Source organism: Diplotaxodon limnothrissa, linkage group LG10, assembly GCF_057381915.1.
Source record: "Diplotaxodon limnothrissa isolate DT_005_m linkage group LG10, D_limnothrissa_male_GT1.1, whole genome shotgun sequence".
In the NCBI taxonomy this organism is placed as follows: domain Eukaryota; kingdom Metazoa; phylum Chordata; class Actinopteri; order Cichliformes; family Cichlidae; genus Diplotaxodon; species Diplotaxodon limnothrissa.
The window spans coordinates 959,947-986,892 of NC_140605.1; the positions used below are offsets into that span (position 1 = coordinate 959,947).

The window sequence follows — 26,946 nt, forward strand, 5'->3', positions numbered from 1 at the left end:
AGCACAGGAACAAGCTCTGAGTACAAGATCCATAGAGGCTGGGGTCTATCACACCAGGCAAGACCCCAGGTGCAGGCTGTGTAAAGATGCCCCAGAGACAATCCAGCACATAACAGCAGGGTGCAAGATGCTAGCAGGCAGGGCATACATGGAACGCCATAACCAAGTGGCATGCATAGTGTACAGGAACATCTGTGCCGAGTATAACCTGGAAGTCCCGAGGTCAAAATGGGAGACGCCCCCAAGGAGAATGACCGAGCTAAGATTCGGTGGGACTTGCAGATATAGACGGACAATATAGTGGTGGCTAACCAACCGGACATAGTAGTGTTGGACAAGCAGAGGAAGGTGGACATCGTGATAGACATTGTGAAAGTGAATGAAAGCAACATCAGGAAGAAGGAACACGAGAAGCTTGAGAAATACCAAGGTCTCAGAGAAGAGCTGGAGAAGATGTGGAGGGTGAAGGTAACAGTGGTCCCAGTGGTAATCGGAGCACTAGGGGTGAGTGGGGAATTTGTATATTTTTCTTGTCTTTTTTCTCATCTTGTCTGTTCTGGTAAATAATCTCTTAAAATCCAGAATAATCTTCTTTCTCTTTGTGGTGTTCAGAGCCGGTTGATATAGGCTCTGAACACAGGAATAATTAAAGCATGGGATGAAAGCCTATCTCAGAGAGAGGTTGAAAATTCTGGTGAAGACTGTGAACACAGTCCCTAAAAAATCTGATACTGTCAAGTCCAGATGTTTTCCTGGCACCAACCCCTCTTAACATCCACTTTACATCCTGAACCTGTACAGTCAATGGTTGGGAGCTCAAAACTGGGACTTGGAAGGTGTTAATGGTTGAGACAGAATAGTGGATTACGGGGGAGGTGTCTCAAAGCGTGAGAAGTTCCTTTGCTAAGTGTGATGCTCGTGTCCATGACTGTGTTGGTCTGCCTCCTGAAGTTGACAATACGCTGGATACCCTACCAAAGGTTATTATGGGAGAGTTGATTTTCTATGCTCCAATTTTCCTGATTCCGCTCTTCAGGTCAGCTCTGGCAGCACTATATACTTCCCTGAAAGTGGAATTGTGGGCTTTGGGGACACGTTTGACAGCTTACAGGACCTTTGATTGGGAAACACACATTTTTCTGCTGCTACATTTCCCACACAGAAGTTGATGGATAGAACAGCTTCTGTATGAACAGTCAAGTCCTTATTGCCAAAGACACTTGACTCAGAGGAATTGTGCTGCTTCTGTGTATACGTCTGTGGATGTATTCAGGGGAGAGGATCACAGAGAAGTGGTCAGACCGGCCTCTGTGTGGGAGATAACACACTCTGTGTTTTATGCTTGTATAAACTTGAGCCAAAGTGTTTTCCCCTCTGGTCACACATCTTACATGCTGGTAAAATCTAGGCAGGACAGACTCTAAGTTTGCCTGATTAAAATCACCTGCAGTAATATGTGTGCCGTTGGGTCCATTGTAGTAGTGTTTGTATGGTGTCTGCCAATAATAAGAGAGATGTGCTAGTGTTAGCATTGACTGGAATGTACAAAGCTGTCATTTGTCAGCATTTTGAGTTTTTGTAGTCTTGATTCTTTCCTTGGCATTATGAAGAAGATAAAAGTTCAAGTTTTATATGGTTTAATCTTGGTTTTAGTTCTTTTTATGTCTTTGAGTTTACTTTCTGTTTCTGGTTGATGGTTTCTTGTCAATTAGGTTCCTTTTGTGTCTTATCCCAATGTCTCCTGTGAGAGTCTGTTGTGTCTGTTTGTTTGTTTCTCCTGACTCTGCTTTTCCTGTTTTATTTTGATAGTCCCTGTCTCATGTGCCTTGGGTTCAGTTTTGTTCCCCCTGTCTAAATTTTTGGACAGATTTCGCTTTCCCTATCATAAAGGATGGTCAAGTGTATCCTATGCTAAAGGAAGCACTCAAGCTTCATTATCGTGTCGTCCCTCAATATTGTTCTCCCTTGTTCCCTGGTTTTCTCTACGATCCTACTTTGTATTCCTGGTCCACTACATCTAAATGCTTTCTATTTAGCAGTCACACACAGTATGTTGCCCCAGGATACTTACCGGCCTTTTAAACTTATATATAAGTTCACCAGGGAGAATATGAAAAATAAAAAGTCTAGCCTTCTTAGGCTGTGAAATTTCCACCAGTAATGGGGGACATATGAAGTCAGTGTGTACAGTAAACACTGACTAATATTTAAGGTTAGATTCCCATCATCCACTGGAGCATATAGTGTCATCAGGACACTACAACACAGAGCAAACAGCTTCCCCACAGACACAGCAGCCATGGAAGTGGAGGAACGTTATATCAAAAAGTCCCTGAGTAAATCTAATTATCATAGATGGACATTTGTCAAAGTTGGGAAAGCACCTAAAAAAATCTCCAAGCACTCTAGGAGTAAAGGACAGCTGCTGCCTAAGCAAAAATCCTTAATGATCCCTTCAGTGTCAGGAGTATCGGAATAGCTGAGAAGCATTTTCTCAAAAGGCAGCACCTCTGCTGTTTTCAAACCTCAAACAACACTACCACAAAAATTGGTACCCTGGCACAAGCCTTTAAGCCTTTAAGATAGCTACAAGAGTGCCAAAAGGTGGATTTTGTCACTTTTGACTGTTGTTCATTCAGGACAGTAAACCTGAGCTTCAGGTGATTGGGGGAGATCAAGACTGTCTTCCTCTTTTTTTAAATTGCAAACTGTGGTCCAGTTGTTAGCAGAGGGAGGGAAGGCAAAGGACTGTAACTTCGAGAGATGCTGGTTTGGCAAAGGACTCATTGGATTGAGTTTCCTGGACACAATTTCCCTGAACAATGGATTGACATAGGATCATGATCCTTTAAGCCTGGAAGCTAGTAACAATAGTAACAAGTTCAGGGTTGTTGTTTTTTTGAGGTGTAAAGGTAATGATACATCATCCTTTAGACTGGATTTACTCCATTATTCTGCCCCATGTATATCCATCATGTATTTAATGAGCTGTATGTCTTCTTCTGAAATCCCCACCTTCCGTTGCTACATAAAACAAAGTAGCGATGGTTTAGAAAATGTAGTTTTCTCTGGTCCCCTTCCCAATCAGACCAGGAGTGACATGTTTAGCTGGATGTTCTCCTTAAATGATTAAAGTGTGATTAAAATGGCGCCGGTGAGGTCGGCTGCCGTGCTGGATGCTCTGCCCTAACTTCTCCACTTTTTCGTCACTTTTTGCTATATCTGCGATAATCTTGCATGGGCATCATGCAAAACACACAAATCTGGTTTCTATTGGTCTGCAGTACACGAACATTTCACCATGTTTAACTCCGGACCCAACCTGGCCAAAGGAGATCCTGAGAGAGAACAAAGGACGCGACCCTAAGCGACGGCCTCGAGGTAAAAGAGCCGGCATCAGGAACAGGCTACGGGCTCGCGCACACCGCGCACCCATGCCCAGTATCCTGCTAGCCAATGTTCAATCCATCGAGAACAAGCTTGATGACCTCAGAGCCAGAATCAAGTTCCAGAGAGACATTCGGGACTGCAACCTCCTCTGCTTCACCGAGACTTGGCTGAACCCAGCGATACCAGACCACGCCGTGCAGCCGACCGGGTTCTTTTCGGTTTACCGCATGGACAGGACAATGGAGTCGGGGAAGAAAAGAGGTGGTGGAGTGTGTTTGATGGTGAACAACAGATGGTGCGACAGCACAAACATCTCCCCACTCACACGCTCTTGCTCGCCCAATCTGGAGCTTTTGATCGTTAAGTGTCGCCCTCTCACACATCAACAAACACTTCACCGAGATGCCGCACTCATTGTTATGGGAGATTTTAACAGAGTGAATCTCAAACGGACATTTCACAACCTTCACCAGCACATCAACTGCCCCACCCGGGGCACGAGGACATTAGACCACTGCTACACCCCGTTCAAGAACTGTTACAAGGCTCAACCCCTGCCGGCATTTGGAAAATCGGACCATTCCGCCATCTTCCTCATACCTGCTTACAAACAAAGGCTAAAGCAGCAACCACCAATCAGGAGGGAGGTCGCTCGCTGGACGGACCAATCGGTGGCCGCGCTGCAGGACGCACTGGATGACGCAGACTGGGACATGTTTCGGCGCAGCTCTGATGACATCAACATGTTTACGGAAGCGGTTGTGGGATTTATCGGGAAACTAGCGGACGACACAGCAGAAAGAACTATCATCCGAACGTTTCCCAACCAGAAGCCGTGGGTGGATAAAAACATCCGCGACGCTCTGAGATCACGCACCGCTGCCTACAATGAAGGGCTTGTCTCCGGTAATATGGACCTATACAAGGCTGCGTCCTACAACGTGTGCAGCGCGGTCCGAAAGGCAAAGCGGAGCTACGGGGAAAAACTAGAGTCACAGCTACGACAGTGCGACTCTAGGAGCCTGTGGAAAGGACTGCGGACTATAACGGACTATAAACGACCAGCTTCTTCAATGATGAATGCCGATGCTTCACTGGCTGATGAGCTGAACACGTTTTATGCTCGCTTCGACGCCGCAGCAATTAAAACAACAAACGGCTGCGCGCGCTCGGAGTGCACCAGTGAAGAAAATGCATTCGTCATCACAGAGCATGCCGTGAGGAACACCTTCAGGAGGGTGAACACCAGGAAGGCAGCAGGACCAGATGCAATCCCTGGCCGGGTCCTTAGAACCTGCGCTGATCAACTAGCACCGGTGTTCACGGAGATCTTCAACCTCTCCCTGGCCCAAGCTGTGGTTCCCACGTGCTTCAAACGGTCCATTATTGTCCCTGTTCCAAAGAAACAACAGCCCGCTTGCCACAATGACTACCGTCCAGTAGCACTGACTTCAATTGTGATGAAGTGTTTTGAAAGACTGATGAGAGATCACATCACTTCTTCACTTCCTCCCACCATCGACTCACTTCAGTTTGCTTACCGGACTAATCGTTCCACAGACGATGCCATATCTCACCTGCTCCACACATCCCTGAGTCACCTGGACACTGGCAGAGGGAATTATGTTAGGATGCTATTCGTGGACTACAGTTCAGCATTCAACACAATAATTCCCTCTAAGCTTTTCACCAAGTTGACGGATCTAGGACTCAGCTCATCACTGTGTCAGTGGATCCTCAACTTCCTCACAGACAGACCCCAATCAGTGAGGGTGGGAAAACAAGTCTCCCCCTCCATCTCACTCAGCACTGGAGTGCCTCAGGGCTGTGTTTTAAGCCCCCTGCTGTACTCACTGTACACTTATGACTGTGTAGCCACATCCGACACCACCTCCATTGTCAAGTTTGCTGACGACACTGCTGTTGTGGGCCTGATCTCCGACAACATCGAGACGGCCTACCTGGAGGAGATTAGGAACCTGGAGACCTGGTGCCAGGAGAATAACCTCCTCCTAAACATCAGCAAGACTAAGGAGCTGATCGTGGACTTCACTACAAAGCAGGCGAGGAATTACAAACCCCTCATCATCAGTGGCACGCCAGTGGAGAGAGTGGACAGTTTCCGATACCTGGGTGTCCACATCACTCAGGACCTGTCATGGTCCTGTCACATAAACACCCTGGTTAAGAAAGCCCGTCAGCGTCTCTTCTTCCTCAGAAGACTTAGAGACTTCCATCTGCCACTGAAGGTGCTCAAGAACTTCTACTCCTGCACCATCGAGAGCGTCCTGACGTCAAACATCTGCACCTGGTTTGGGAACAGCACCAAGCAGGATAGACGAGATCTGCAAAGGGTGGTGCGCTCGGCAGAACGCATCATTCAATCAGAGCTCCCTGACCTGCTGTCCATCTACACCAAGCGGTGCAAGTCCAAAGCTAGGAAGATTATGATGGACCTCTCCCATCCCAACAATGGACTCTTCTCACTGTTGAGGGCTGGGAAGCGCTTCCGCTCCCTTAAGGCCAAAACAGAGAGAATGAAGAGGAGCTTCTTCCCACAGGATATTCGGGGCCTGAACCAGGTGTAGACTGGACTCTCCCAAACACGTCACTATAAGACTGGACTCTCACACACGTCACCACACGCACCACCACACATTTCCTATAATCCTATAATTCCTATAATTTATAATCCTTATCTTTATAATCTCTTCTGCTATTTGCACATTCTTTACTGTAAATTCCTAAGTTAATTTGTAAATTTTTGTAGTAAATTGTAAATATTGTAAAACTTTTCTTCTGTCATTTAATGGTCGGGCATTGTACAGCTACAAGCATTTCACCCCCATGTCATACTGTGTATGGTTGTGTGTGTGTGACAAATAAAATTTGAATTTGAATTTGAATTTGAATTTGAAATTGTCTGAGTGGTGTCCAAAAAACGATGTGGGCTTCATAGATAATTGGGAAACCTTCTGGAGGAAACCTGGTCTTGTTAGGAGAGACGGCATCCATCCCACTTTGGATGGAGCAGCTCTCATTTCTGGAAATCTGGTCAAATTTATTAAACCCCCCAAAACGCCTCTCTGCAGCTTCTCTCCTCCTGCTACCCCCCCAAAAACCCATCTCCATAGAGACTGTGTCAGCTTCCAAAAAGACAAAAAACAAACTAAAAACCAGCAACAAACAACTTAAACATAAACAATTACAAAGAAAGAACAATACAGTATCCACATCTGAACCAAAGAGTAAAACAGTGAAATGTGGATTATTAAATATTAGGTCTCTCTCCTCCAAGTCTCTGTTAGTACATGACTTAATAATTGATCAACAAATCGATTTACTCTGCCTTACAGAAACCTGGTTGCAGCAGGATGATTGTGTTAGTTTAAATGAATCAACACCCCCGAGTCATTCTAACTACCAGAAACCTCGAAGCACAGGCCGAGGGGGAGGTGTGGCAGCAATTTTTCACACCAGCCTATTAATTAATGAAAGACCAAGACAGACTTTTAATTCATTTGAAAGCCTGATGCTTAGCCTCATCCACCCCAGCTGTGAAACTCAGAAACCAGTCTTGTTATCATCTATCGTCCACCTGGGCCTTACACAGAGTTTCTGTCTGATTTCTCAGACTTTATATCTAATTTAGTTCTGAGCTCAGATAAAATAATTATTGTGGGTGATTTTAACATTCATGTAGATGCTAAAAATGACAGCCTCAACATGGCATTTAATCTGTTATTGGACTCAACCTGGTTCTGCTGGAGGTTTCTTCCTGTTAAAAGAGAGTTTTTCCTCCCCACTGTCACCAAAGTGCTGCTCATAGGGGGTCATATGATTGTTGGGGTTTTCTCTGTATCTATTACTTTAGGGTCTACCTTATAATGTAAAGCACCTTGAGGCGACTGTTGTTGTGATTTAGTGCTGTATGAATAAAAGTGAATTGAACTGAATTCAATGGAAATGTGACTTTAATTCTGCAACATTAATTATTTTGATTTTAATTTAAATGTGTAAAACTAAATATTAGTGCTGTCAATAGATAAAAAAAATTAACTAATTAATCTCACAATTTTAATCGCAATGAATCGCAGTTACTTGATCAAAAGCCTGGTTGCAATTACATTTTTTCAACTTTATATTTAAGCTTGTAACATACATTTATGCAATATAATGAAGTATAAACACAAAGAATGTTAAATGCTTAAATTCAAAGAGAATTTGAATAGTTTTCTTCAGTCTTTTAGCACAGGCTTTCTCCTGTGAAATGCAACTTAAAAAAAAAAAACCTAATAGGTAAGTATAAACTAATATATAATTATATCAAACTGCTGTCAAACAAAATATTTAAAATGTCTAATCAGATTCATCACAGGGTTACTTTGGATTAATTTTGATTAATCACGATTAAATATAATTTTTATTCAATATTAATCACATTTCATTTTGCATGAGCAGACTCGAGAAAAGCAGCTTGTTGCAATCCACTTGGCGATTGCGTCAGTCAATATGTCCGAGGTCGACTTACTGAGTCCGCGATGCTCCGTGAGGGGTTTGTCCAAGCTGGGTGACGCGTTAGCTAAAGTGCTAGCAGCATCCTGGCTAACGTATGCTTTGCGTCAATGTGATATTTTAAGCAGGAAGTGCTTCAGTGAAAATTCCTTCTTGCACAACATGCATAAGACTTTATGTTGGTCGACTGTTCCGTCTTCTTGGTTTTTTAATACTCAAATTTCCCGTCGAGAGGGCCGATGTGCGTTTATCATCTTCCATATTGAGTTGATTGGTTCAGCTGCCCGTCACTACCAGATCAACTGCCCATTTGCGCATGTGCGAAGGTAACTCTGCTTGGCCAAACTGCCCGAAATGAGTTAACAGAAACATTTTAGGGATTTTGAGTCATTCTGTACTCCAGATGCGTTAATTGCGTTAAAAATTTTAATCGCGTTGACCATGATGGCGGATTAATTTGCGTTAACGCATTAATTTTGACAGCACTACTAAATACTTATTTTTTAAATCACTGTAGTTTTAAAAGAGATGTTTTCCATTCTTATTTGATTTCAGCTGCCAAGCTGCTTCTGCTTCCTTTTGTTTAGAAGTTTAATCATGATCCACCACTAACGTGACAGATCGGGACTATTGACCGATGGGACTGGACTCTGGGTTTTAAAGCAGCCATGCTGTTGGTTTAGCAGAGCTTTTTGTAAAGGAGATTGTCTGGATGGCAGCACATGTTCAACATGTTTAATATAAAAAGTATCTTCACAGATGTGCAAGTTTTTTGCACAGCTGGATGTTTCCCTTCCTTGTTAGCTCAGAAAACACAGGTTCAATCATTTCCACAAAGAATTAAAAAATTTGAACAGTCAAACTACAACTCAGTCTTTGCAAGTCATCTTAGTCTACAAATAGGATAAGACCCTTTAGAAGTTTTATTTTTATTTTGGATGGCAGTTTTTTTTTTTATTGTAGATGCATCAAATGGCTCTTTCCTGACAGTAGTTTTCAGAGACATGCCATGACTAGATGGTTATACATGTTTATTTGATTAAATCTCTGCATTCTTTGCAAATTTAGATTTAAAAACAATGTTTTAAAATAACTTGCAGACACAATCTTAACCCCTTCTCCTTCTTTCTTTCTGAAAGGCTTAGCCTCTATGTAATGCTATTTTTTACCCCTAATCCTCCCATGCTGCCGAATAGCCTAATTATCTGTGAGAGGTTCTGCTGGGTGTTTTCTTAATATTAGACAAATTAGCAGTCCTTTACTATCCCTTTCCTAGCTTTCGCTGGCAATGAAGGAAATTTCTGTTTCGTCATTAATTATTAATTATTTTAACAATTAAAGCAATAAAGATGAAAAACACTAGTTTTGTATTTATAGCTGTCAATTACAAATGCACATATTTAATAGATTTAATTAAAAAAATAACCTGCTAATAAACTATGACACACAGCACCTATCTGTTATCATACTGGAGCAATACTGCAGAAGAAAAAACCCACCATCCATTTGCTTTGAAAGTAAATCTAGGCCACCTGAACTATTGCACACTTTATCATTGTCCTTGGAACACACACATTTAACAAAAGTCAGCCTGTACTTGTGCAGAGCATTACAAAGAGATTCAGACTGCAACAAATAAAAACAGCTTATTTATTCAGATTTGTTTGTAAGCAGTTTGCATATTCAGTTCAATTCAGTCTATAAAAAACTGAATACAGCTGCCTCAGGATGCTTTATACTGTAAAGACCCTCAAATAGGGCTGCTATTGAGCTGTGAAGGTTTTTCATAATGAATTAAACCGCAGGTGACATCAGAATTTCTACATCAATAATTTCGGTAAAACTTAAACATATTTTGAAACATTACTATGTGTAAATCTCTGTGGATATAGTGGCTCTTGCATACTCACTGATAAAATCTGGTCACCTCGCCTCAGTTCTCCACTCAAGTCAGCGGGTCCTCCCGCAAGGATGAAGGAGACAAAGATGCCCTCACCATCTTCACCACCTACGATGTTGAAGCCCAAGCCCGTGGTACTCTTGTGGAGCACTACCTTCCTGGGTTCCCTGTGCAGACAGTTTAAATAATACATAAGCTCAGGGGAGTCAGTAGGTCTCAGCATCTTCAGCTCAGAAAGAAGACTAAAAGGTGGACAACAATTGCACAATTGCTCGAGTAAAGCTTTGTGCAGACACTGAAGCTCAGTGACTGCCAGAGCTCCACAGGGGGATAGTGCTCTACTTAGATCACTTGTCCCAATTTAGCGCTGACGAAAAAGGAGCCTCATCATATTACACACTTTCACACACTGGTTTGCTTGCTCTTTTGCTCCATCTGTCACAAACTTACAGACACTTGAATATACTAATGTATCTCAAAATATTTGAAGATTATGAGTACTGAATCTAAGGAGCTTGGAAAGAAAAGTGTCTGGACTTCTTTAAGTGGCTTGAAGATGTTTCACCTCTCATCCGAGAAGCTTCTTCAGTTCTAGTTCTAGTCCAGATGCTTTTCTTTCCAAGCTCCTTAGACTACGATGACCTGGATGACTGACAACCTTCACAGACATGAACACTGAATATTGACAGTTGTCAAAATGATCATCGTTAATACCCTTCACAGGTATGGTAATCCACAGAAGGTCGTTGCTGAAAATTTTGGCTGTCTACAGAGTGCTGTATCAAAGCTTATTATTATAAAGTTAAAGTTGAGGGAAAACGTAGGAAAACGTGCACATTATTAATTGATCACAACCAGTTCAAGAAACTGGCAGGTCTGTGTTAACACAGCTGAGAGAGTAAAAGGTCTAAACATCCAGCTTTATGTGATTATAAATGTGATTAAAAGTGAGACCTTCTTATGTGATGAGAATGATTTTAAATTATATTCTGGTTTTAGCAGAAAACCAAATAGGACAAGCCAGTATAGGAGAAGTATATGCTCTATTTCTAGCCCTAGTCAATATTCTTGGGGCAGCATTTAGGAACTGCTACTGCGCAAGTGAAAGTAAGCATTCTGCACATTTGTTTATTATGCATATTCAGGGACATATCCTGGTCAGAAACGACTCTGCACGTTATGTCTTTAAGACATTCCTGCAGTTTAACTCATTGGTGTGTGTTATCTGGCTTCATGGACAGATAGAGCTGGGTGTCATCTGCATAGCAGTGTAAATGTATGCTATGTCTTCTAATGATACTGCCTAAGGGAAGCATGTATAATGTAAACAGAATTGGTCCTAGCACTGAACCCTGTGGAACTCCATAATTAACCTCAGTGTGTGAAGAGGACTCTCCATTTACATGCACAAACTGGAGTCTATTAGATAGATATGATACAAACCACTGCAGTGCAGTACCTGTAATACCTACAGCATGTTCTAATCGCTCTAATAGGATATTATGGTCGACAGTATCGAACGCTGCACTGAGGTCTAGCAGGACAAGCACAGAGATGAGTCCACTGTCAGAGGCCATAAGAAGATCATTTGTAACCTTCACTAAAGCTGTTTCTGTGCTGTGCTGAGCTCTGAAACCTGACTGAAACTTTTCAAATAAGCCATTCCTCTGCAGATGATCTGTTAGCTGTTTGACAACTACTCTTTCAAGGATGTTTGATATAAAGGAAGGTTGGAGATTGGCCTATAATTAGCTAAGACTGCTGGGTCTAGAGATGCTTTTTGAGTAAAGGTTTAACTACAGCCAGCTTGAAGGCCTGTGGTACATATCCATTTGAGAGAATTTGATTCAATTCAGTTTTATTTATATAGCTTATTGTAAAGCTCCAAATTGCAACATTTTGAGAGAAGCCAGTTGAGTCTAATAACAGATTAAATGCTTTGTTGACTAAATCAGCATTATCCAGAACCAACAGTTTCTCTGTTACTATCAATAACTCGCCGGTCTCCGTTTCTTCCTCTGTGAAAACTCTGGGTGTCATCCTCGACAGTACTTGTACACAGTAGTTGTACACATTTAAGGCTATTCATCATCTCTCCCCTCCATATCTCTCTGTTCTGGTTCAGATCACCGCCCCATCTCTGTGTCTCAGATCTTCTTCTTCTCTTTCTCTCTCTGTCCCCTCTCTTCGTCTTGCCACCATGGGGAGCTTTCAGCTGCTCAGCTCCTCGACTCTGGAATTCCCGACCTCCTGATTTAAGAAATCTCACTTCCTTCTCTCTCTTTAAGTCCCAACTCAAAACTCACTTGTTCATAACAGCTTATCCCACATAACCTCTCCACTCTGCTATTTACAGTGGATGCAAAAGTATTTTGCCCCCTTGAACTTTCCCACATTTTGTCACATTACAGCCACAAACATGAATCAATGTTATTGGAATTCCACATGAAAGACCAACACAAAGTGGTGCACACGTGAGAAGTGGAACGAAAATCATACATGATTCCAAACATTTTTACAAATAAATAACTGCAAAGTGGGGTGTGCGTAATTATTCAGCCCCCTTTGGTCTGAGTGCAGTCAGTTGCACATAGACGTTGCCTGATGAGTGCTAATGACTAAATAGAGTGCACCTGTGTGTAATCTAATGTCAGTACAGATACAGCTGCTCTGTGACGGCCTCAGAGGTTGTCTGAGAGAATATTGGGAGCAACAACACCATGAAGTCCAAAGAACACAGCAGACAGGTCAGGCATAAAGTTACTGAGAAATGTAAAGCAGGCTTAGGCTACACAAAGATTTCCCAAGCCTTGAACATCCCACGGAGCACTGTTCAAGCCATCATTCAGAAATGGAAGGAGTATGGCACAACTGTAAACCTACCAAGACAAGGCCGTCCACCTAAACTCACAGGCCGAACAAGGAGAGCGCTGATCAGAAATGCAGCCAAGAGGCCCATGGTGACTCTGGACGAGCTGCAGAGATCTACAGCTCAGGTGGGGGAATCTGTCCATAGGACAACTATTAGTCGTGCACTGCACAAAGTTGGCCTTTATGGAAGAGTGGCAAGAAGAAAGCCATTGTTAACAGAAAACCAGAAGAAGTCCCGTTTGCAGTTTGCCACAAGCCATGTGGGGGACACAGCAAACATGTGGAGGAAGCTGCTCTGGTCAGATGAGACCACCATGGAACTTTTTGGCCAAAATGCAAAACGCTATGTGTGGAAAACTAACACTGCACATCACTCTGAACACACCATCCCCACTGTCAGATATGGTGGTGGCAGCATCATGCTCTGGGGGGGCTTCTCTTCAGCAGGGACAGGGAAGCTGGTCAGAGTTGATGGGAAGATGGATGGAGTCAAATACAGGGCAATCTTGGAAGAAAACCTCTTGGAGTCTGCAAAAGACTTGAGACTGGGGCGGAGGTTCAGCTTCCAGCAGGACAACGACCCTAAACATAAAGCCAGGGCAACAATGGGATGGTTTAAAACAAAACACATCCATGTGTTAGACTGGCCCAGTCAAAGTCCAGATCTAAATCCAATCCAGAATCTGTGGCAAGATCTGAAAACTGCTGTTCACAAACGCTGTGCATCTAATCTGACTGAGCTGGAGCTGTTTTGCAAAGAAGAATGAGCAAAGATTTCAGTCTGTAGATGTGCAAGGCTGGTAGAGACAGACCCTAAAAGACTGGCAGCTGGAACTGCAGCTGGTTCTACAAAGTATTGACTCAGGGGGCTGAATAATTACGCACACCCCACTTTGCAGTTATTTATTTGTAAAAATGTTTGGAATCATGAATGATGTTCGTTCCACTTCTCACGTGTGCACCACTTTGTGTTGGTCTTTCATGTGGAATTCCAATAACATTGATTCATGTTTGTGGCTGTAATGTGACAAAATGTGGGAAAGTTCAAGGGGGTCGAATACTTTTGCAACCACTGTAAATTTGTTTTATGTCTTATGCTTGTATGATTATGTAAACTGCTTGCTTTTATGCTGCTTTTATTATTCTGCTGTGTACAGTGTCCTTGAGTATTTTGAAAGGCACTTTCAAATAAAATGTATTATTATTATTATTATTATTGAGGCTGTCATTTTTAACATCTAGATGGATGTTAAAATCACCCACAATTATCTGAGCCGAGCACTAAATCAGATAAAAGTCTGAGAAATCAGACAGAAACTCAGGTGGGCAACAGAATAAAACTGTTTGACTTTTACAGCTAGGGTGGGCGAGGCTAAGCATCAGGGTTTCAAATTAATTACATCTCTGTCTGGGTTTTTGGTTGAATAAGAAGGTGCAGTGAAAAATTGCTGCCACACCCTCTCCTCGGCCTGTGCCTCAGGGATTCTGATAGTTACTATGACTCAGGAGTGTTTATTCATTTAAACTAACATAATCATTTTGCTCTAACCAGGTTTCTGTAAAGCAGAGTAAATCAATATGTTAATCGATTATTAATTCATGTACAAAAAGAGACCTAATGGTTAATAATCCACAGTTTGCTGTTTTACCCTTTGGTGCACTTGATGATACTAGATTGTTCTTTCTTTGTAATTTTTAATTTTAAAGCATTTCTTGATGATTTTCTTTGGTGGTCTAGGACAGACACAGTCTCTATGTGGAATGGGGTTTAGGGGAAATAACAGGAGTTAATCTATGGTGCTGCTTCCAGGTCCCAACTCTGGATAGTCATTTTGGGTAATTTAATAAATCTAGATTAGATTAGATTAGATTAGATTAGATAGAACTTTATTAATCCCTCGGGTGGGTTCCTCTGGGAAATTCGATTTCCAAAAAAGCACAGCACCGACAGAAGTTACAGAGTTACAGAATATTATACATCTATATATATCTATATATCTATATATCTATATATATATATATATATATATATATATATATATATACACACACACACACATATATATAAATACAGAGACAATATAAATAAAATATACAAAGGGGATAAATAGAATAAATAGGAATAAAAATAAAAATACAAGTGAATTGCACATTTCAAGTATTGAGTCTATTGCACTGTTGACTATTTACAAAAGTATTGCACAAAAGGTATTGCACAGTGAGGTGAAGAGGCACTACAGCTTAGTTGTTCCCCCCTCCTTTGTCCTCCTGTTTCCCCTCCCTCTCCCCTCCAGGGAGGAGTTAAACAGTCTGATGGCGTGTGGGACAAAGGAGTTTTTAAGTTTTAAATCTGGCCAGAAACGAGAGCTGCACCATTCATAGTGCAATGGATTCCTTTCTCCTAACATCAATAATCTATAAAGCCAGACAACCAGCAACTTAAGGAGAACATGCAGCGAAAGAAAAGTCTGACATTGTTTCCGGAAAGGTTACACACGATTCAGTATTCATGTTAGTGAACTCAGATTGATGGAACCATGTGTCACTACTGCTTGAATGATGATTTTCTGTAATTTGCCTTCATCTTCATTGCTGCTCTGGCCCCTGGAACACAATTCACTATGGACACATCTCCAGTTCAGTGACTCTGACCTCCACCAGTGATAATGGGCTTCATTTAGTACAGTATCAGCAATTACTAAAGGAGTAACTACACATCCTACATACTGAGCAGAAAGAGCAGGGACAGGTTTAGAGGCCATGCAGAGGGAAACACTATGACATATTGAAAACACTGTATACTTTTTACCACAAAAGCAGGGATATTATGATGTCATAGTAATTTTACCCTACCAATCAGTAGGGTAAAATTACTCATGTGTAGCATTTATACACCTATAACAACCACACATTTTTATGCACAAAATGAATATTATCATGTTTCCTGGCAAACACCAAGCAAATAATCTATGTTGACTTTTATATTACAGAGCACGACCTAAATATTGCAGGAGATCAACAAAAATTGGCTAATTTTAAATTCAACCAGCCCCTTATTTATCATCTTTCATATACACAAGATCGACCACAGTTACTTCTCTCAGCATCATTGAGTAAATTGCTTTGACAACAGCAAGAAAAGACCAAACAATACTACAGCACTAGTTACAAAATTACAATACAGTAATTACAATCTGGAACAGATTCCAGATTTTCATCAGGATAATGATGAAATAATGAATACAGGATACATGATAGTTAGAGGAAGATCGTATTCTGACAGAATAAAATGACAAGTTGTCCATGGTTATTAGTGGAGTTTGCATAACACTGCTGCATGCAGCGTATTTCAGCCTGTTCTGCCTCTTATTTGTTTAATAGTGTTCTCTACCAAACATATTGAGCAAACATATTGGTTGAACGGTGCACTGTACAGGATATTCTCAATGACAATGTATCAATTGAAGGCTTCCAAACTGTTCGAGCTGACTGGGAAAGCTCTGCAATTGATAAGCAGTTCTTGTTAACAACATAACCTTCTGCACTAGCTCCACTGTCCCAGCTCCGACTCTCTGCTACCCAAATAACAAGCCATGGGCGACTAATGACATCAAAGACCTCCTCAATAACAAGGGGATGTTTTTCAGAGTGAGAAATAAAGTGGAGCTGAGAATGGGATTATTGAGCGGCAAGATCAGAGAAACTAAGAACAATAACAGGAGAAAGCTAGAGCAGAAACTCCAGCAAAACAGCAGAGAGGTCTGGAGTGTCATTAAGGATTCAAACCATCCAATAGAAGAGAAGCTGCTGGGGACAGAGCCAGTGACTTGAATTTGTTCTTCAACTGATTTGATACTGCAGTCAATGCTCAGCTCCTACTGACTTAACTGTGGTGAGCCTGCAGTCCACAGCCACACCACTCTCTCTCCCTTTCTCTCCTTACTGCACCTTCGCCTCCAGTGAAAAACCCGACACCTCTCCGCCACCCATCACTTTCACGTACGACCACGTTCAGAAACACTATACTCAGGTAAGTATGCATGACCAGACAGGCTGAGTCCCAGCACGAGTACACACTGCAATAGTTCCACTCTCTTAATATCTCTTAATACAGAGGGGGACCTAAATTTTTACATCAAATAGATGATAACCTGCATAAGTGTGTTTTCTTTTTACGTAGTTTATCCCCTGTAGAGAAGAAGTATGACAGTGATGACAAAAAACTCCTAGCCGTTAAACTAGCCCTGGAAGAATGGAGGCATTGACTCAAGAGGGCAGAGCAGTTATCACTGTAGAGGAGGGTGTAACTATTGCACTGTGCATTAGATGGAGGAGTTGTACAAGGAGATAACTACATGGAGATAACATCTGCCTTTCTGACATCACCTTAATAGAGTCCAGCTCCATCCTCACAAGATCACTGGCCTTGCGAATCCGTTTATTAAGTCTGTTGGCATTTGCAACCCTCTCTATGCAACAGCATAGAGAATGTGTACTCTGAGGTATTTATAGTCCACCATGATGTCCACATCTACCCTCTGGACTGAAAGAGGCGCCACTGGTTTCCTGGTCCTCCTCAAGTTAGGGTCAATTTTTTGTCTTTGTCACATTGAGCTGCAGGTGATTCTGCTTGCACCATGTTATAAAGGAGTCAACCACAGCCCGGTACTCTGTCTCTTCACTTTCACTGCTGCATCCAACCACAGCAGAGTCATGAGAAAACTTCTGAACATGGCAGGTTTCTTTGCAGTGGTGAAGTCTGTGGTTTAGAGGACAGCCCTTGTGGTGCCCCTGTGTTGCTGATCACCTTGTCAGACACACAATGTTGAGGACACACATATCATCAGTCTTTTAAGACTTCAGAAGTCAGTAATCCTGGGAACCACTGGGATGTCGCATCTTTGGTACAGGAACGAGGCCTGACATCTTCCACAGCACTGGGACCCTCTGCAGACTCAGACTCATCATGAACAGTTTATGAAAGACTCTATAAAGCTGGGGGGCACAGGCCTTGAAGACACAGGGACTCACCCTGTCTGGTCCAGCAGACTTGCCTGCACCCGTATGTTCTGGACACAAGAGAGGGGCTGAGCTGTCAAGTTATCACCGCCGGGTGGTGAGTTGGATCAGTTGGCGGGGGAGGATGTTGGACAAACCTGGCACATCAAATGTATAGTAAGGCCAGGCAGAGGCCCCGGTCCAAATGGACCATGTTCAGCACCTCGACTGCCGGACCCCCTGACTGAATTGCAGCCGCAAGGTGGTTGGTGCCTGTTGTGGTGGTAATGCCCAAACCAAATGGTGGACACCAGAGGTGAAGGGAGCCACAAGGCTGAAGAAGGAGTCCTTCCGGGCTTGGCTAATCTGTGGGACTTCAGAGGCAGCTGATAGGTACCGACAGGCCAAAAGGAATGCGGCTCAGGCAGTGGCTGAAGCAAAAACTAGTGGTGTGAGAGGACTTCAAAGAGGCCATGGAAAAAGACTTTCGGACTGCTTTGAAGGGATCCTGGCAAACCGTCAGGTGACTCAGGAGGGGAAAGTGGTGTTCTACATGCACTGTGTATAGTCTGGGTGGAGCACTGCTGACTTCAACTTTAAAATTGTCGGGTGGTGGAAGGAATACCTCAAGGACCTCCTTTATCCCACTGGCATGTCTTCTGTGGAGGAAGCAGAGTCTGGGGGCAAGGGGAAGACTCTTCTATCTCCAGAGGTTAGGTCACTGAGGCAGTTACACACCTCCTTGGCTGCAAGGTTCACCCTGAGTTCCTGTAGTCTCTGTATGTTGTAGGTCTTGACTGACACACCTCTGGAGACTTGCGTGGAGATCAGGGCGGTACGTCTGAATGGGAACCACCACCCCAGTCTGCAAATCTTTAAGAAGAGGGACTGGAGGGTGTATTCCAACTACAGGAGATCACACTCCTCAACTTTCGTGGGAACGTTTATGCCAGGGTGCTGGAAAGGAGAGTTTGTCCGTTAGTCAAATCTCGGAAACAGGAGGAACAATGTGGTTTTCGTCCTGGTCATGGATCACTGGACCAGCTCTTTATCTTCTCGAGGATACTTGAGGGCGTATGGGAGTTTGTCCAACCAGTCTACATGTGTCTTTTGGACTTGGAAAAGGCATTCAACCGTGTCTCTCGGAGTGTCAGTGGTGGGAGATGCTTCGGGAGTATGAGGTGTCTGGGACATTGCTATGGACCATTCGATCTTTATACAACTGTTGCAAGAGCTTGGTCTGCATATCCGGCAATAAGTTTGACTTTTTTCCGGTAGGTGATGGACTCTGCCAGGGCTGCCCTTTGTCACCGATTCTGTTCATAATTTTTATGGACCGAATTTGTAGGCATAGTGGAGGAAGGCTTTCATTTGAGTGGCCTCAGAATCTCATCTCTGCTTTTCGCAGATGATGTGGTTCTGGTGACTTCATCAGGTGATAGTCTACAGTTCGCACTGGAACGGTTCACAGCCATTCAGCCAAGTGTGAAGCGGTGGGAATGAGAATCAGCACCTAAATCTGAGGCTATGGTCCTGAGCCGGAAAAGGGCGGAGTGCATCTCTGGGTCTTGTTCACGACTGACCAGAGAAGGGAGCGGGAGATCAACAGCCAGATTGGTGCTTCGTCTGCAGTGATGCGGACGCTGTACTGGTCCGTCATGGTAAAGAGAGAGCTGAGTGTAAAAAGCAAAGCTCTCAATTTACCAGTCGCTCTACGTCCCTACCCTGAGCTATGGTCATGAGCTGTGGGTAGTGACTGGAAGAAGGACATAACACATACAAGTGGCAGAAATGAGCTTCCTTCGAAGGGTGGCTGGCCTCTCTTTTAAGCCGGGCAAACACTGTGCGATTTTTTTCAGCCATGTTATTCAGCTCCTGCTCAAACTGTACGACTGAATCACAGGGGTTAGAAGTTCGTAGGTCATAATGCAGGGTCTCACACTATACGGCCCGATGCTCTTATGCCACCTGAGTGCTCACACTGTGCATCTATAATATGAAGTGGTAATATGAAGCTTATAACACAAAATCTGTCTCTCACTCTCTCTCCCTCCCTCTCTCTCTGTCTTTCACTCACACAGACACACACCACCACATCAACTTTGCTAAATCGCTAATGAAAAACATTGACCAGGCAGCTGTGATTGAGCAGCAATGTCCATCCAGCTCTTTTCACGGTTGTTGTGGTCGTGATAATTTTGTGAGGCCACATCGAAAAGGCTCGGATGAGCTTGCCATAGTTCTACAAGTTGTGCCTCCATCGCTTGTGTCCAGATCACACGCTGCACTGCCATGCTGCTCCATCTTTTTCACTTCCATTTCTGTGTTTGTCCATGTGCAGGGTGGGTTTTGTTGACACCCTCATGAGGGGCGACAGGATTTCAAACAGGTTTGATTTTCTTGCAACGATACGATTGCTGATTGGGAGCTGGTCGTGAGGTGTTAATCGCTTCTCGTTACCCCATGTATATTACACGATGATGCACAACTCACGATTAAGGCGAAACTCAGGCCGATACTTAAAACGACTGAATAATCATTTCTAAATGGGCCAAAAATTGCACAGTGTATGCCCACCTTAAGAGACAGTTCAGCCATCTGAAGTGGCTCAAAGTAGAGCCGCTGCTCCTCCACATCAAAAGGAGCCTGTTCAGGTGTTTTGGGCACCTGACAAGGATGCTTCATTTACAGATATAAATGGGCATTACCTGCATAGCAATAAAAATGTATGCCATGTCTTCAAATTATACTGCCAAAGGGAAGCATGTATAGTAGTGGTGCAACGGATCATGGTTGATCCGTAATCTGAACCGATCCCACTCCACGGTTCCTAAGATTCGAAAAAGAAGGAAAAAAAATATGTGTATGGTGGCGTGGTGGGTCTGTCAAGCAATAGTTATGGTCAGCGCTAGCGAAGTGGAGTGGAGTGAGTGGAGGAGCAGAGGAGTTTGCAGTATTTAAGCAGCCCTTTGCTGCCCAATCTGACCAGGCTAAAGCTATTACAAAAGCTATTGGGGTGTTTAGCTGCAGACGGGAGGCCGTATTCCTTTGTGCAAAACAAGGGGTTTAAACTAGGATGAACGAGCCACGCTATGATATCTCGTTGCGTGTCCACTTTAGTGGCAAGATCGTTCCAAGCATGTATGATCAGGAAAAGATTTAAGTTATGGCTGAAATGTCCCAGGCATATTCTGTTGCCCTAACTACTACAAATGGGTGGACCTCCGGGACAACGGAAAGCTACGTGACCGTGACAGCTCATATCACAGCAGAGTGCGATATAATGAGCGGTATGTATTATTGTAGGGTCTACCTTACAATATAAAGCACCTTGAGGCGACTGTTGTTGTGATTTGGTGCTTTATAAATAAAATTGAATTGAATTGAATTGAGTGGTAGATACAAAGCCCTATACTGCCCCATATTGAACCATATTTTTTTTAATACTTGCGTGGAATGAATCTTGAGTTGAATGTTTTAACAGGCAAAAAATACTTCAATAAGTAAATGTTCAATTTTTGTCTTTTTTCTTTTTTTGCTGATCTGAAAATTGATCGGATCCGTGACTTAAAACTGTGATCCGATTCAATTCAATTCAATTTTATTTATATAGCGCCAAATCACAACAAAAGTCGCCTCAAGGCGCTTCATAGATACAGAGAAAAACCCAACAATCATATGACCCCCTATGAGCAAGCACTTTGGCGACAGTGGGAAGGAAAAACTCCCTTTTAACAGGAAGAAACCTCCGGCAGAACCAGGCTCAGGGAGGGGCGGGGCCATCTGCTGTGATTGGTTGGGGTGAGAGAAGGAAGACAGGATAAAGACATGCTGTGGAAGAGAGACAGAGGTTAATAACAGATATGATTCAATGCAGAGAGGTCTGTTAACACATAGTGAGTGAGAAAGGTGACTGGAAAGGAAAAACTCAATGCATCATGGGAATCCCCGGCAGCCTACGTCTATTGCAGCATAACTAAGGGAGGATTCAGGGTCACCTGGTCCAGCCCTAACTATATGCTTTAGCAAAAAGGAAAGTTTGAAGCCTAATCTTGAAAGTAGAGATAGTGTCTGTCTCCCGAATCCAAACTGGAAGCTGGTTCCACAGAAGAGGGGCCTGAAAACTGAAGGCTCTGCCTCCCATCCTATCCTAACCGTTGCACCACTAATGTATAGTGTAAAGAACCACCAAGGTTCTATGAAATTCTATGAAAGTTCAACTGATCCAGTTGAAAATATCCATATTAGCTGAGCCCTGCATTTGCCACAGATCAATTACCCAGCTTAAAATGTAAAATGGATTTTGGATGTTATGGATGTTAAATCTGAAAAGCCTATGTGACCTCCTTCTAGAGGTACCACATTCACAAGATCTTCAGAAAATTTTATCTCTGACGTTGAGGTTGAGGCCACTGAGATTCAAACCTGTTAGAGATTTTTAATAGAAACACATATGGTATTTTAAAAGTCCAGGGTGACATCTTTCTCAAGTTATCGTGGTAACAACGGCTTTAGAAACATGACCTTGAGGTCAAAGTCCTTATGAGCCTGTGTGCAAGTTCCTCACCAACAATCGAATTTGAACACTACCAACAGCTATCTACTATCTTAGAAAACAAAATGCACAATGACATTCAGAAACCAAACACTCAAGCAAAAACAGAGCAGAAAATGGAAAAAACAACAGGACATAGGGTTGTTCACATGCTGGCTACACGGGACAGCAAACACACCCAGAGCCCAGGATACCAGCCGACACAACCGAGAGGGGGCAGGGGTGGCACCCATCCCCGTCACCCCTGCCATCTCCTGGCAGAGCAGAAGGTGCCCACCCCACCCCAGAGGGGTGAACACAGGACTCAGACACAAATTCCTTCAGGAGGACCCCGGACATGCACCGTGCTGGCCAACGCAGCACACGGGGGAGCGAAAGGAATGGGGAACGAGAAAAGGGGAAGTCCCCATGCATCCATGACCTACATCGATCCATTCCAGCTAAGGCAGAAGGGGGAGGCACAGTGCCTCAGGCAGCGATCTTTTAGTCTCAGTAAGGACTCAGTTTCAGGACCACCCTGCTCACCTGCCAACTCTGTCCAGCTCAACAGCCTTACCTGCAGTCTATTTCCATTTTGACTTATAATCTGCCTCTAAGTAAATAAAATCGTAAATATATGTTTGTGTCCTGTTCTTGGTTCCCTTTGCCTGGCTGTGGCAGTCAATGAGTTAGTAATGGAAGGCCATGAGTAAGTAACTTGTGACTGTAAGTTAGAAGAGTGTTGCCAAAAATATTGGTTATTGCATTTCCAAACGTTTCTACACCATGGCCATCAGTTATTGATATTGTGGCTATGTATTAATAACTTGTGGCCACAAGAGCTATGTATTACAACAATACATGTTTTTTCCACTAATGTCAGCAGAGGACTCCTTACCCTCTGCTTACATTAGCTACCTTACTCAAACACATCTTTATTTTCCTCCATCTTCGGTCTAACTTTGATAATGAATAAGGTCATGACCCTGAAAAATCAATGTCCTAAAGAAAGAGAGAACAGCAGAAAGGAGGAAGGCTTGAGAAAAACAATATCACGACAAGGTTCCCAAGGGAGTAAACAACAAATGCATTAGAAGAAATAAGGTAATTATATAATAACATGGCATGCTATTCACATAGTTAGATGGGATACAAGTGGTACAGTGCAGAAAGGTAGTGAGGATGGTGGTTGAAAGTACCTGGTGATATCCAAGTCAGGAAACAGACTTAAGATATAGTTAGGGAGTGGGGCAGAGTGGAAGATGCTTTTGTCACACTCCACTGAGGAATAGTGTCGGGGGGAGGGCACTTTGTCACTTAGTTTGTTCACAGTGCTGTAAACTGGCTCAGGAGGCCTATATTGAAGCGAGAGACAAGAGCAGAGAGATTAGTGTCCAGAGGCAGAGGTGGAATAGAGGTGGAGCAGATGGAGTACAATAGACTGGCATAAATACATACGTGAAAGATGGGAAGAAAACACATAACGCACCTTGAGATGTGGCTAAAAGGGGAAAAAATACTGTACACACTGAGAAGTCTTACTGGTCAACACACCCGATCTAGGGGTGTCATGCGTTGCACACTTACTAATTCATAGTAACACAAATTTTTACTTAATTACAAACTTAAATGGTCAACAGTTCACTTCCACAAATCCACTTGATTTCTTATTGAGTAATAGTGTCACTTTGATCCATGTCCTCCACAGAATTATATATTTACACATTTATACTTTGTTAGGTATGTCTGTTCAGTTGCCTATTGTGATCACATGGCAGCAAATCAGTACATATAAGCATGCAGCTGTGGTCAAGATGGTCATTTTAAATTGATTTTAATTACTTTGAATGTAGCATGGTTGATAGCGCCAGACAATTTGAATTAAGGAACCGGCTGGTCAAACCCCCACAAGGCTGCCCGCTGGGATTGAAATGATGGGACGAGGCGTGAGTTTCTCAAAATGGGCTCATTGAGTCAGCACGGAGAAGATCTTGGAGAACGCACGGCTGCCGTGAACACTCAGAACAAGACCTCTGAGTGAAAAACTGGATTACATCTGGAGAGGCCAGCTCGAATAACACCTTTGAGCTCAAATTGGATCACATCTTGGGGAAGTGCACTGCGGTCGTGAGTTCTCAGAACCTGCTCTTTGAGCAAAAAGAACGACAACATCACGGAACGTAAGTTTGGATAACATCATGGAGAAGCTCGCGGCTCTCCAACGGGAGATTGAGAGACCAGTGTTGGACTGTTAGAACTGCTTTGAAATTCATATAAGTTGTTCGCACTAAAGTAAAAACTATCATCACTTCATGCGGAGACCCTCTCGGAGCTGAACAAAACACCCTGATAACGACTGCGTTTAGTCTGTTCCTTCCCATTCCATGCAAGGCCACCTGGGTTGGCTGGAAGACTGTTTACTTAGCCTGGCAGGGCGAAGGACACTGTCTCAGCTGAACTCTGGACACACAAACACACACACACACACACACACACACACACACACACACACACACACACTGATATGCACACACTCATCCCCCCTCCCTTTCCAAACGCCTTCGATGCTTGTCCCCTCCCGGGGAAGATGGCGGTCGACTGGACCAGCTCAGACATGCTGCAGGACCGGATGCGCTGTCTACACCGGCTCTCTCTTACCCTTTACCCGCCCCTGTTGCTTGTCTTGTGTTTCTATGGTGTATTGATAGTCATGTGCTTTTTGTGCTGAGGTGTTTTTTCTGTTATCAAACTGTTCTCCCACTAGGAGCTCAGTCTGAGTGGAGTTTTTTTTCTCCTCCTCTTACCTCATGTTATGTATTTTCGTTGTTTTTTTCCTATCAGCCGACCTTTCTGACGTGTCCCCCCAATGTGATGTTTGTGTAAAGTTGGTCTTTTTAATTTAACAAGTAATCAGAAATAATGTGTTACTGCCCATCTCTGCTAGTATATCTATATATGATTTCTGCTAATGGTTAATCGTATATAACTTGAATCAAATATAATTAAGTATAAATCAAATTAATATAGTGAAGGAGAACATGTAACACATTTAATGGAATAACTGTAATGCTTGAATTTTGACCAGATTTTTGTGTTTGTTGAGATTCAAAGAGGAAGTGCAGTAGAGTCTAAGGAGCTTGGAAAGAAAAGCGTCTGGACTTCTTTAAGTTTCCTGAAGACGTTTCTTCTCTCATGTGAGAAGCTTCTTCAGTTCCAAGGTCAAATGGTGGAGAGTCCCAGATTTAAGTCCAAGGGGACACACGAGCAAAATGGAGTCTATTAGGTAGAAATGATACAAACCACTGCAGTAAAGTACCTGTAATACCTACAGCGTGCTCTAATCACTCTAATAGGATATGATGGTCGACAGTATCGAACGCTGCACTGTCCACAAATTATATCAGTTTCCATTGAAACCAGCAACCATTCAGTCCTAAGGACAGTTCATGTTACCCCAAGATAACGAGTGATATTCTGATGTCAGCTCTGTTTCAGCTCTTCACTAGAATTTCATTAAAGGACGAAACACATCAACGGCATTGTTGAGAAAGGCAGGATTGAAAGAGACTGAATTCTGAACTCATCGCATGTGACTCATTACTCCTCTGTTTATGTAAGCCTGTGTTTGCCTTTGCCCTCTGTCGTGTTGTACCTCCTCATGTGTGCAAGTCTCTCTGCATTTCTAGTTTCCTGTTGTTTGAGTTTTCAGGTCCCAGTGTTTTGTTTCTAGTTTCCATTTTTTCCAGTTTAGTTTGTTTTTTGTGAGTTTATATTTTGCACTATTTTCCCAGAAATAAAGCTGCTACCTTTAGTTTTACCTTCCATCTATGAGTCAAGCATTTGGGTCCAATCCTGCCACACAGCTCCACATGGCAATTATACATGATTCTCCATGAGAAAAATGGTATGTTGCAATTGTTAAACACAGAATTGATTTTGCTGATAATCATGATAATTGCTTAGTACTGATCAGAATATTATCAGGTATAACTTTAATCAATGTACTAAATGGCCTGTTTGTGATTACTTGTCAACAACGGTGATTGGTTCTCATTGGCTCTGCTTTGAGATTCACCACCATCTCTAAGCAGCATACCCAACACATTACATTCATGCAAATGAATTGCATTCATGCGGTCAAATGTTGGAGCTATTTCCCCTATTTGTTGTGATCAGTGTTGGAAAAGAAAGTAATGTATTACACAAAACAAGCTTCTTCAAAGCAATACAGTACATTACTTAATTATTCCCAGGAGAAAGTAATTTGTTATACTACTAATTATGTTATTTTTGTGTTTCAACCCATTGCGTCATAGTTACAATTTAAAAATATAAACTTTTATGCTACAGTCCCACACACCAACACAAATAGTATGAATACAACAGCACAAAGCAAAGATGAAAACCAGCAAAAAGAGACTTTAACCTCCTAGGACCTGGCGTCCACATTTGTGGACATCACATTCTGGGATGTCTAGACCAAAATACCTCATTTTGCTCTACAACGGCCTGATATCCACTTTTTTTTTTTTTTTTTGCCTGTCCCATTTGGTTCTTTAGCCGTCAGAATTGTTGTCTGAAGACCAACAAGGATACCCAATGGATTTATTTTGCCAAATGGATCATCGTGGCATTGCCGTATTGGTCCATTTGATCGACCTTTGTTTTTATTATTTATTATATTTTATTTCCAGTTGTTACAGACGGGACAGACATGAGTGAGGGATAGGAAAGGGAG

The 26,946-nt window shown here is 42.8% G+C and overlaps 1 protein-coding gene across 1 annotated transcript in view; it reads right to left on the reverse strand.

Moving 5' to 3' along the window:
- dlg2 (discs, large homolog 2 (Drosophila)) overlaps positions 1-26,946 on the reverse strand; it is a 173,947-nt gene that overhangs the window by 22,635 nt on the left and 124,366 nt on the right. Inside the window, exons 14-15 of the mRNA XM_085364216.1 lie at positions 23,408-23,563; positions 9,816-9,972 (exon numbers count right to left, since the gene is read on the reverse strand). Of these exons, the coding sequence (XP_085220342.1) occupies positions 9,816-9,972; positions 23,408-23,563 (313 nt within the window). The remainder of the gene's footprint in view (positions 1-9,815; positions 9,973-23,407; positions 23,564-26,946) is intronic.